We start from the raw sequence: 13,341 nt of genomic DNA, 5'->3' as shown, positions 1-13,341 counted from the left end.
CCGGTCCGTTTTTTGGCCGCGAGGGCCGGTGTCCCTAGCTCCAGAATCTGTTGCTCTCAGCAGTCACACTTTTTAAATTTATTTATTTACTTACTTGACTACAGTCTTCTTATTCATTTGTTTACCGCAGCTCTGCTCTTTTTATATATACATATACATATACATATATATACATATACATGTTGTGGTCCAGTGGTTAGCACGTTAGATTACGACGCCGCCGATCCGGGTTTGATTCTTGTCTGAGTATGTTTTTTTTTTTTTTAAATTATAGTTTTATTGTTAAGACATATAATACTGTTAGGGTTTTTGAACATTTAAAGTTCTAAAGCAGCTGTTTTCTCAAAAAAAAAAAAAAAGGCGTGATAGTGTAATTAGAAACTGAATTGGAAATGACCTTATTTTAATATAGTCAGTCGTGAACTGAGGTGGGCCGGTCTAAGGCTTGAAACTCCAGGGCTGAAAAAGAGTCCCACTCCGGCCCTGTCTGCATATACATAAACACACATACCTTATGTCAAAACAGACCTTTTTTATGTGATTATTATTGATTAATCTTTGCCCAGCACTAGTTTTTACTGATGCAACCATAAAAATGAATAATTTAATTCATAAATGTCAATATGAAAATAAGTCAACTCCAAACACCATGCAGCTTTAAATTCTACTCGTGGCATAAATAAAATAAGATAGAAACAACATTAAATCTGATCTAAATATTTACAACAAACACCCTTTTAATATGAAACCAAGAAATAAGACCCACATTTTTTGTGGCCTTCATTTTTATTAAAACCACCTAAATAAATAAATAGATATGTTATTTAACCTTTCAAAAATCATATCTGATTTATGAATTAGTTTGTTTGTGGTTTTAATTGTATATTTATTCATGGCTGACATGGGATTAAATAAAAAAATATATGATGTATAAGCCTTCACTATGACATTTATTGGCTAAATTGTGCTGTGCTGAGAGAAAAATAATAACTAACTTGAATATGGCTCTTTATTTTGTTTCCTGTTTATAGGAAGAAAATGCCAATAAACGCTCCTCTCGTTCAGTGCGGTGGAAGCGAAGAGAGAATGAGTCTCATTTACGAGGTACTGCCAATTACTAATAAATCATAATAATAATTGTGCATGGAATCTGAATGTGTGTCTCATTCAGACTTTTCCGGTTCTGTTTGTGTTCAGACATGACAGAAGAGGAGATGCTGGCTCTTGCCATGAGACTGAGCGCTCAAGAAGCAAACTCTGCAGCCAATAGAGAAGAGCTGGAAGACAGCAACATTCAGAAAGCCATCGCAGAGAGTCTGAATGTTGGTGAAACTTTTTTTTTTTAGAAAAGGCTGGAATGCACTACATGACCTAAAATCTGAACAAATTCCACCTATTTTTAAACACTACGTACAGCACAGAATCTGTACAAATATTAACTGAACATTATACACTAAAAAACTGACCGTTGTTGTAAAGAAAGATCAATTATTTACCTTATATTATGCTTGAAACCAATTGCTGGTCAGTTTACTCACAAACCATCCTCCCAATGTAGCTGTGATAGAGATATTGCATGTTTAATGCACGACTGAACATATTGTTCTGCCTACTTATGCTGTTTAAGCAATGAGAATAACATTTAGAAGCTGCTAAATCATTAGTTTAGAGTTAGCTGGATGCAATATTTTGACAAGCTGAATTTAATAGATATTAAATATATGTATGAACAGTACTATATAAGATATTAGCCTTATATTTCACTTACTTGACCGAAAATGAACAAACAGGAATACTTTCAAAATCTTTCTCTCATTTCTTTTTTCAATCTCTTCTGCTTGATTTGTTTTTACTAAGGCCAGACAGGTTCTGCTGTTGTTGTTGTTATTTTTGGGCCGAATTTTGTAAAAAATAAAATAAAATAAAATTTAATAAAAATTCAAAGCATGAAAGAATAGTTTTATTTAAGGTTTAAAATGCAAATCGAATTAAATCCATTTGTTTGGAAAACAAAGCAAGTCTCTCATGTAATATATCTACTAAAACTATATATATATAAATATATATATATATATATAAGTAACTTTGACTATAATTTTTTTACAGACTTTATTGTAAATAAATCATATAAACATTACCATAATACTGAAATTAATATAAAACAACACACACATATACACACACACACATATACACACACACACACACATATATATATATGTATGTATATATGTATGTATATATATATATGTATATATATATGTATGTATATATGTATGTATATATATATATGTATATATATATGTATGTATATATGTATGTATATATATATATATATATATATATGTATGTATATATATATATATGTATGTATATATATATATGTATGTATGTATATATGTATATATATGTGTGTGTGTGTGTGTATATATATATATGTGTGTATATATATATATATATATATATATATATATATATATATATATATATATATATATATATATATATATATATATATATATATATGTGTGTGTGTGTGTGTGTGTGTGTGTGTGTATATATGTATGTATATATATATATGTATGTATATATAGTATATATATATATATATATGTGTATGTATGAAGAGTTCAGATGCAAAAGCCACTAAACACCACTTCCGCCAAAAATGAGATAATGACATTGAGCAAGAGCTTTAGGCATGTACTGTAGTACATGTTCAACAAATATTCTTGCTTCAAATCATCTAAATCCCAGCGTCAGCACATTCAGACATAACAGTTTTTATGTAAAAGCCGCCAAACGCCACTTGCCTTTGACAGCAAAAGCCAATATATCCCGAGAACCAATCGGAAGGCATAAATCGAATCATATGTTTTTAATGTAACAGCGTGCTGATACGCTGGCTTTATGAGGAGACTGTTTTATTCTGCTTCTGATTCAGATTTTAAAAGACAGAGTTTGATAAACTGGATGAGGCTGTCTGAAGGTCAGTGAATGGCAAATAAAAATGTCCCATACCTCAAAACTCTGTGCATTATAAGAAAAAGAAAACGCAATGTGCTGTCGGAAGTGTAACATGCATTCATAAAGTTTTTTTGCGCTGCGACTCTACGTTGAAAGAGTCCGATTTAATATACATTAAACAGCAACTGACTTTCACGAAAGACAAAGTTTAGATGCCGTTCCTTTATCCCACATGGATGCTATGAGGATAATCAAGAGACCAAAAAGAGACCAAGACCTTGAGTTTTGTGTGAATGAATCAAAGACAGCTTCTGAAAGTGTCTGAGAGGCATCCCCTTTTTCCCCAGTACCCTACCTTGTGTTTTATTAGCTAATTTAAGCAATTTTTTAACAGATAAATATATTGGATAATACTATACAATATTCATATTACTTCATAATACCTATATGTCTGATAAACATTTTATATTAATGGACAATGCACAGATATAACATTTCACAATGTTTTTACACTACATTATTTGAATCTACAAGCTTAGTTTACAATGTTTTGCAACGTTTACGTTGCTCAACCCACATGAAATCTAAATCCCAAATAACAGATATGACAACACATTGTTAAGATTAAATTAATGTCAGTTTTAATGTTATTGATCAATGCACTTACTTGACAGATTTCATTAATTAATTTTCTTTTAGTATCTGGTGTATCAGAGGTTACCACAGTGGAATGAACCGTCACTTACTTGACAGATTAATGTATTTTTAGTTTTAGGTGGTTTGTATTTTATGTTTGGTAAAATAATTTCTATTTCTAATTTCTTTAGTCTTAATAGGTGGATTTAGAGGTTTTTGCAAAAAAAGCACAAGTGGATTTAGCTAAAGAAAAATTACCTTGTTAAAACCAAAGAATTGTTTAAAGTGACAATTAAAAAAAACTCTTATTTATTTAATAGCTAATAACCTTTTCATTATCAATAAAATTAAACTTCTGAACCTAATTATAGGAGCCTGATAGAAAATGCTTATTTACAAGAAAAGAGGTCTGATGGATTTTTTGTGGAACCCAGCATTTTTTACAGTGTAGGAAGTGTCACGATTGGGCAGTTCTAATGTGGTCATTAAAATTCAGCTGGTCATCAAAAACAGCTGATTGGATCCTGATAGTCCTGGAAGGAAGGTATGAAATCAAGGTATAAAGCCAAATCACACATTATATATTCATTATATGCAGTATTTCATCTTCAGCTAGCTAAAATTGGCAGACTGGCAATGACTAGTTAGCATCGCATCATCCAGACTATGATAATTCATGTAATGTATTTCAGCCTTTCACAAATTTGACCAATAGAAGAGCAGAATGTCATTAATCAAACCTGTTGCGTGTGTTTTGCAGGAGAGCGTTGTAAAACCATCTGATGGTCTGGAGAATGAAGCTGGTAGCTCTTCTGATCAACCACTAGAGAATGAAGCAGAAACCTTTACAAACTTGAGACGAAAACTGTGCTACCACAGCCAAGATCAGTCACACAATGAGATAGAAAGGGAAACTAGTCCACTTCCAGAAATGCCAGATCTATCACAGACGACCTCCTCACATATTTCATCCATGAGTCCAGCTCACATATCTAGGCCTTCAGCTGACACTCAGGTTAGTTGTTATGAAATGGCCTTATGTTATGTTACAATATATTTTCTTTTTAAATTACTGTAAAAATACTGACCTATCTAATATTTTAAGCAATTAAGTATAACTGTAAGAATGTCCACCTTCAGATAATGGTTAACATTTTATTGGTTGTGATAAATTTAATATATTTTTATGAAGTAAAATAACCAAACATTTGGTATTGTGACACTGTCAAAACAACAGTGCAAACACAGCACTGTGACATGCAATAAATGAGCTGTTGTCCTCACCATCCTTATATTAGAAATATTTCTGCAACATTAAGGCTAGAAATATAGTACAAACTACTATGAAAATGATCTCTTTAGGTACATAAGGTACCTAGGTACCTACTCATATATATATATATATATATATATATATATATATATATATATATATATATATATATATATATATATATATATATATATATATATATATATATATACACACACACACACACACACACACACACGTGTATATATATACACCATTAAAAACAGCTTGGCACCATTAAAAACTGCTCTCAGCGCGGAATTCTAGGCATGGTTAGACAACTGTGCTGAACCATGCTGGACTGGTATAGCATGTGTGCGCATGATGTTACCACTTTGTTGCCTAGCAACCAATGACATCAAAACCAACTAGGTGAAAACATTTATTTATTTATTTATTTATTTTAAGTTGTAATTTTGTAAAAAAAAAAAAAAAAAAGTTCCTAAAACTGAAATCTCTTATCATCATCGTCATCATCATCCATGTTGCTGTGTAAGTTACACTTATGTTACCAAGGCAATAATTTGTGCATTTGTATTGCATTCCAAGAGTTTCATTATCAGTGCCACAGCGAAAAATGAAACCACTTTCATACTGACTGGCTCAGATCGGCATGATATGAAACAGTTAAGCAAACAGAACCGTTCGATCTGATAGTGGAAAAGTGGCTATTGATCGATTACCAATGCTTTAACTCTTAGGTCAAGTGTGAAGACACACAGGGATAATCATAAAAGTATTTACATTTTCCTTTGTTTTTCTCATACTTGTGCATCTCCTCAGGACAAAACCTCAGATAAACAGACAGCCATCAGCAACACTCCAGAGTTTGAGATCTTCAAATCTCTCTCAGAGTCCCAGTTGTCTCCTGTCTTGACCAGACAAAGCTCTTCCAGTCGCCGGCCTGTAGTCTGTGTGGAGAAACTGAGTCAGGAGCTCATCTCAGCGAGCGCTGATTCATTAAACATCCACACGCAGAACAGCATCGTCACTCCCTCCCGTGCCAATGGATCTCAGTTCCCCGAGCAGGTAGATTCACCCTTCCCCAAATGCCCGGTCTTCACTCAAAATAACTTTAGACGAGGAAACGATTCAATAGAGGACAAAAGTTTCAATGGGAAAGAAGATGAAACTCAAATACCAGACGAAGATACGCATTTACCAACAGAGTCAAGCCAAGGTTTGAGCACAGATTCAGATACGTGCCTTTCGCCATCGAGGAAATCCCAGCTGTCAAGTCCAAAATTTGTGCCTAAAATCAAGGAAGATGCCACTTTAACACATGTAAGTAGGACATCCTTAAACAACAGATGTTTCACTAGTTTCTAGGGATGCCAGTATCTGATAAGCTGATATTTTAGCTCAAGTATGTGTTCATAACCTTTAGAAGATGCAGTATATTTGCAATGCAAAGCTTTGTAAAGTAAAAAAGTCAATATATTTTATTGTCTTGTTATGAGTTACAAATGGCAATGTGTTAATGTGGGCATTGCTCTTTTTTATTTTTTTATTTTTATTAATTGTTAACAAAGCCAGCAGGCTGAAAAAACTATATAGTGAAATATGCCAATTGAAATACCCCCACTCCCTCCCCTGCGTTCTCTTGAAACTGGGGTATCCAATGAATAGAAGTTAACAGAAATCAAGTATCACTTATACAAAGTAGGCGAGTCATTCTGGATTCTGATCATTCCTTTGAATAAACAAGGAGGTTTTGTCAGAAGCTGAAGTTTAGGGGCCTCATGTATTAACGATACGTACACATAAAAACTTTGTGTATGCCAGATTTCATGCACACGTTTGGATTTACTAACGATGAAATGAACGTGAGAATGTGCGTTGGTCTGCGCCAACTACATGTCTGGTACGTTTATTTCTTGTGTGTGTGTGTTTAATTTTCATTGGCGACTCCTAGAGGCAATTATGTTAAATTGCACACTACAAAGTAGCGCATCAACAAAGTATCCTGGCAACTGGTTCTTTCCAAAGGGAACTGGCAGACCACTTTGGGTTAAGCCAGTCGTCTTTGAGCCATGCAATGCCAGCTGTATGGGACGCGGTCATCCGCATGTTTGGCAGGTATATAAGGTTTCCATACCATGCAGTTGACCAGTCAAACATTAAAGTGCAATTTGCTGCAATTGCCAGTATTCCCAATGTAATCGGAGTGATTGACTGCACGCACATTGCTATAAAGGTGCCATCTGAAGACAAATTTGCTTACGTGAATCGGAAACATTTCCATTCATTCCATTTAAATGTACGAATAATATGTGATGCTCAAATATGATAGGGCAGCTTAAATTTCTTTTTTAATTCACTCACAGTGCGATGTTCAAACCCCACTGCGTTAATCGTGTCAGCTAAATTCTCCCACTCTATTTTTTTCCTTTTGTTATTAATTCGGGAGGTCAAACGTGCAAATAACAGTTTTCTCTGGTCTACCTCAGCTAGGAGCACCTAAAAATTCACATTCTCTGAAGTGAAGTTTCTCTTTTTGTGTGCTTTTGCCATTGCGTTTTCATTTGATTTTGCTAAAGTAGAGTCATTACCATATTTATGTAGGGGTGGAGGCAGGGAGGGGTTTTGCGCTCAAGTACGTGCGTTCAGTTTCACGTTAATTTGGATGTAAAAAGAGGATTACTGCATACGCACATTTACAGCTTTGTCCGTACTCAATGTTTAGTATTAATTCAACACAAGTCTTTGTACATGAGGCCTCAGATCTTTAATGTACTCATTTGTACCCAGTTCACTTGAGCTGTGGATAATTCCAACATTCTAATGTCCTGAAGTTGTACCAACCACTTGTCCAAATTATGTGGAGGCAGTCATTGTTGGGCTAGTAGTTTTTTGCAGAAGTTAAACCAGCCAGCCAAACAGCTTTTTGTAGCTCGGTGAAATTCAACATAAAATCATCGCTCAGTAATAGAATGGAAAGATTCACGGGGACAGCATATTCAATTATTTTAGATAAGATAACATAGACCTCATTCCAAAACTTTTGTATTTTTCCACATCCCACATCATATGGAAAAAAGATACAAGTTTCTGGTCAGGACATTTATCACAGAAATGACCAAAGGAGGCATTGAAACGATGTCTTTTTAGTGGGATCTAGTAGGTTCTATGACAAAAGTTATAGAGAATGAGTTGGTGGTTGGGATTTTTAGATGAAGTAATAAAGTTATACCATACTCTATCTCAGTCTGTGACACCCTCTTCTAGTTGACAGTCAGTTTTCCAACTGCGCTTTATAGCTTAAAGCTTTGCTGTAGGTCTTTCTGTACATCCATGAGGTAAAATGATTAGTAGAGGACAGATCAAACCAAGCAATGATTGAATAAATGGGAAGATTAAAGCTGGCAGTTTAGTGGGCATTGCTTTTGGATAACCATGTATATTTTTTGGTGTCTAAACCGAAGTTTTTAAAATAAGTCAATCGACACCAAGTGTAGGGCTTGAAGCTTACACTGCTCTTCTGAACCAACAGTCGGAAACAAAAAGCAGTTGAATGATGGCGTGTTTAAATAAAATATTTATCTGACTCCATGGTAATTAATCTGACTCCATTAAAGTTGTTACATGTTTAAATGTTACATGCTTCAATGTACAGACAGTAGACTAGATTGAAACAAACTAACATACTGTTTAAAGAAATTAGCTGTAACATATGCACTGCTGAGCAACAAAGACAGTGAAACTGCCTAAGTTAGCATATGAAGCTACGCACCGGCGTGCGGGAGATGCAGAGCAAAAGCTATTTTCCCAGATCAACAGTTACCTTTCCCTATTATACCCCGAGCAAAGCATTGTCAAACATGAGTGAAAACCAAACTTCAAAACCAGCTGGACATGAAAGCAAGGTTGAGGAGATAAAGTGGGGGGAGAAGTACATTAACACACTCTCCTCAGGCCATGTCTCAACAATAGTAAACAGATTGCATATTGAAATACATCAGTATCTTTGTTGATTTCATCACTATAATGCTTAAGTCACTAAATGTCAAATGACACCAAACATAACAAAGTTATATGAAAGAAGATCACAAGCAGATGAATTGTGTATAGTTAAAAGCACATAATTACTGTAAGCAAATGGCAGAGATGTGTATTGGACCTGTGATGAACTCCCATGTTTGAAATGTCTCAGTAGTCCTTCATTAGCATAGAAGGAAAAGCATGTAATATTTTCTCATGAATGACAGAAGTGAGATATCCATTCCCTCCGTCTATACTTTTAAATATAATTTATTTTGCACATTAGCAATGCACTAATATGGAATTTTTGACGATAGCCGATATCTGGAGGCGATACGTATAAATATAAGGTTTTTATATTAGAAACTTCAGAAAGTTTTAACTTCCAACGCTTTATTGCTCTGTTAAAGCTTGGTGACAGATTCTTAGGTTTTTGGGGAGAGGGGAAGCTTTATCTATTTTAAAACCAATTTATTTAAATTAGGACTTTGTCCCTGGCATAGGTTCACCTCTCTTCAAAACATGGCACATAAAATGAAAGTTTATTAATCTTTAAACTTTACTAATCAACTATAATTTTCTATAGCCAACTCTCTGTTATATAAATAAAACATACGGGCAAAAAAATAAATAAATCAACTATGAAACTGAACATTTACAAAATCAAAATACCAATAAAGTAATAAAAAGATGTCAGGTATTAAAATGATGTAAAAGGTATTACAAAGTCTTGATTGCATTTTTACTAGGTCTTAGATTTTGTTCAAGCATTGTCTAAATTGTTGACTGCAAAACAACAATAAACATATTTATTTTCCTCCTTATATTAACAATGACGTGCTCAATCCACATGATTGATTCAGGCCGGTTTGTGTCCGGCCAAGCTCCTCTATCCGGGCGATGTCACGTAATTTGCAACAAAAGTAGGAAGGTAATGTGTGTTTCCACATGTAACGATACCATAAAGGGAAACAGAGAGCAAAATGGGAAAATGTAACAGGGTGTCCAAGTGGTCTTAAAAAATATTTAAAGTTGATAAATCAATTATGAGAAAAATAAGGCCCTTAAAAGCTATTAAAAAGTCTTAATTGGATTTTTACAGGGTCTTCGATTTTGTTCAAGATTTGTCCAAAGTGTTTGACCCCCAAAAAAGCATAAGTATATTTATTTTCCTCCTAATATTAACAACGGCGTGCTCGAACTACTTGATTAGTTTGGGTCGGGGCATGTCCGGCCAAGCTTATCCATCCGGGTGATGTCACATAGTTTGGGACAAATGCGGGAAGGTGATGTGACGCTCTCCACATGGAGCGAAACAGATGGCAAAATAGGAAAATATACATTAAAGGTTTGATACAGATTAGAACTTGAAGCGGCGATAAGGTCTTAAAATATTATGAGAAGGTCTTCAAAAAGTCTTAAAAGGGTAGTGAAACGACCTTTAGGATTCCTGTACATACCCTGTCTTGGAAAGGCATATTAGCATAATTTTTTCAAATGAGCCCAATGCTAATGTCCACATTACATGCCATTCTCAGCCAATTTATCAGACTTTCAGATAATATTGTGCATCCCTCCCTGTTACCTTTTTGGTTTGAAATAAGTATTTTTTTCATTACTTCTAATAGGTTAGAAACATTTCAATTTCATGTTCTTTTATACTTTCTATTCATCAAACAGTAATAGAAAGGCATCCATCATGCTTTCCACACCACAACTGTATGTTTTCATAAAGTGTATTGATACAAAGTAGATCTCCAGAGGCTAGTTTGAGCACCTTACTGACATTTCTAACTATTATTGTGTGATCATTTTAACAGAGAACCCCTGACCAAAAGCCAGTGGAGGATCAGACCACTCCAAGAGAGAAAGAATCTGTCACTGGTATGGTATTTCTTACACATCTCGCTCTGCTGTGCCATTGCTGACGTTGTTTGCACGATTTACTCCCAAACACTGTAAAAAGAATGTGTTAATTAACAGTTTCTTGTTAGACAAGATTCATGGGTGTTTTTCTTTTTTTTATTTTGTTACACTTTAAATAAATCGCATTATGGGACCTTGATCTCTGCTCTGAAAAAAATAATGAATGAATATTTAACTCTGCAGTGTTACAAAATAACTTTAATTGACTTTTTAAGTGTATACTGTATAAGAACTGGGTGTCCGCTTAAAAAATACTATAAGTTAATAAATCAATTATGAGAAAATGAAGGCCCTTAAAGGGTATTAAAAAGTCTTAATCGCGTTTTACGAGATCTTCAATTTTGTTTAAGCGTTGTCCGAAGTGTTTGACTTTAAAAAAGCATAAATATATTTATTTTCCTCATAATGTTAACAACGACGTGCTCGATCCACGCGATTGGTTTGATTCAAGTCGCTTCCGACAAACAGGTGATGTCACATAATTTGCGACAAATGCGGGAAGGTGATGTGTCGCTCTCCACATGTATTGAAACCATAGAGCGAAGCAGATGGCATATTGGGAAAATGTAAGTTTAAACAGTGGCTAAAGCCTGTTGCTGAAAACAACCACGTAATTTATTCTTTCAAGCTTTGTTTCTTCTGTTGCATGGTTGTGCTCCATTGTTTTGTTTAACTACAACTGTTTATGAACAACTGTTCTTAGGGTTAAAGGTTTGAGACTGTAGAACTTGTTGGCGATGAGGTCTTAAATATTCTTAAATATAGTCTTTAAAAAGTCTTAAAAAGGTATTGAAATTATACATTGTTTTAAACTACTAAAAATCTCAATAAAGGTCAGTTTGTTAAACCATTCAACATCCAAAGCTGTCAGAGCAAAGATCAAAACCGTAAATTGCTAATTTACAGATTTAGATTTTTTTTTATGCAGGACAGAAGCAAGAGTTTACAATGTTTAGCTTACAAAACACAAATGACTTTGCATGCTTCACATGTTCGTGTAATGATAATGATTTATTGCTTTGTCAAATGAAACACTTGGGGCTCTATTGTAATGATTTAGGCGCAAAGTCTAAAGCGCAGAGCGCAAAAGCATTAAGGGTGTGTCTGAATCCACTTTTGCTATTTTAAGGATGGAAAAATACGCTCTGCACCATGGTGTGTGCTCTAACAGGGTTGAGCTTATTCTCTTAATGAGTTATGGGTGTGTTTTGAGAATAAACCAATCAGAGTCTCATCTCCCATTCCCTTTAAGAGTCCGTTGCATAGCGCCATGGCGCATTTGCTATTTACAAGGTGACTCTAAGTCGAAAAACTGAAGGCTTCACTAGCGAGAAAACAGGTAAACAAACCATCTGCAGCGCGAGGATAATGATTGAGCCTCTTCAAATCGGCCTATTAACTTTCTTTCGTTGATAAGGAAACAGTGTTGTACGCACAGACATCCATTAGCTTACATAATTTCAAATGATTAATTATTAAATCGTTTGTTAAGCACAAAGATTTGTTTCAAAACTATTTCTAATTTCAGTTTTTATTTTCAGCAAACAAATAATTGAACAGTAATAAAGAAGTGTGGTCAAAAACCTGAGTTATATCCAAACACGCATGCTGTGCCCCATATGGTCCAAAACCTGACATGTGGACAAATCTAAGCTTGTTTTTAATAAAACAAATATAAATATGCATATAATAAATAATACTGCTAATAATAATAACATTATACAAAAGCAGATTGTCATAAATAAACTGAAAAAAGCCCCCCAAGATGAAGGCAGTGGTTTTTATTTGCATGTAGAAAATAATATTTTTTTTGTAATATTTTAATCCTTTAATTCTTTTTCATTTGTAAAGATATTTGTGTAGTGCTGTACATCCTGTGTGTTTTAAGCAATGTTTAAGTGAGGCACACAACTAACTCAATCTGCGCTGGACTTTAGACTTGCTTTCAGCTGGTATATTGCACAGTCTATTTTAGTTCCTCAATATAGCAACACGCCAACAATGCGCCTTAACACACCTCTTTTCTAGATCGAAACACCCATGAGTGCACAAAGTGGCACAAATAGATTTGCTATTTAAACAACGTGGCGAAATGATAGGGCCCTTGGTGTTCAGTGTCAGTGTTTTCAGTGTGTGACCCTTTTTAGTCATTAGCTGTAAGGATATAATGAGAAATTGCACTACAAACCAGTGTGATCATAAGAAAGAAAACTGATTAAAATAGTGTGGTAAGTTTTACCAGTTTGTAATAAAACAAGGTGTTTTGTACCTGTTCTTAGTTGAAAAATAAGATGGATTAAATCAAGGCAATTGGATTTAGATTTATAGCGATATAAAGTCATTAATTTTTACTAGTTACATGTGTGGTTAACCAACTGTTGCTGCAAGACTGAGCAGTGTTTTGCAGTATTTAATACCACACAGAGCAAGTTTGGTTCCTGCCGACAGGGCCTGTCAAGATATTGGGTTCTCTGTGCGATGGTTCCATACATATTTATCCAGAATAATTCTGCCACTTT

At 34.4% G+C, this 13,341-nt stretch overlaps 1 protein-coding gene and 1 non-coding gene across 3 annotated transcripts in view; both read left to right on the top strand.

Moving 5' to 3' along the window:
- Window positions 1-13,341, top strand: part of uimc1 (ubiquitin interaction motif containing 1) — a 39,326-nt gene that overhangs the window by 1,543 nt on the left and 24,442 nt on the right. For both annotated transcript variants that reach the window (XR_015520527.1, XM_087301753.1), the window contains exons 2-6: window positions 1,032-1,104; window positions 1,198-1,322; window positions 4,364-4,618; window positions 5,699-6,199; window positions 10,717-10,780. Coding sequence is in view for 1 of the 2 variants with exons in the window: in XM_087301753.1 (XP_087157879.1) it covers window positions 1,032-1,104; window positions 1,198-1,322; window positions 4,364-4,618; window positions 5,699-6,199; window positions 10,717-10,780 (1,018 nt within the window). In the remaining variant the exon portion in view is untranslated. The remainder of the gene's footprint in view (window positions 1-1,031; window positions 1,105-1,197; window positions 1,323-4,363; window positions 4,619-5,698; window positions 6,200-10,716; window positions 10,781-13,341) is intronic.
- Window positions 13,186-13,315, top strand: LOC137488892 (small Cajal body-specific RNA 14). The gene has a single exon (XR_015520953.1).

The sequence above is a fragment of the Danio rerio genome, chromosome 21 (genome assembly GCF_052040795.2).
Source record: "Danio rerio strain M-AB ecotype USA chromosome 21, GRCz13ab, whole genome shotgun sequence".
In the NCBI taxonomy this organism is placed as follows: Eukaryota; Metazoa; Chordata; class Actinopteri; order Cypriniformes; family Danionidae; genus Danio; species Danio rerio.
Note: the sequence above shows the minus strand (reverse complement) of the source record. Positions and strands in the feature narration are given on the sequence as shown.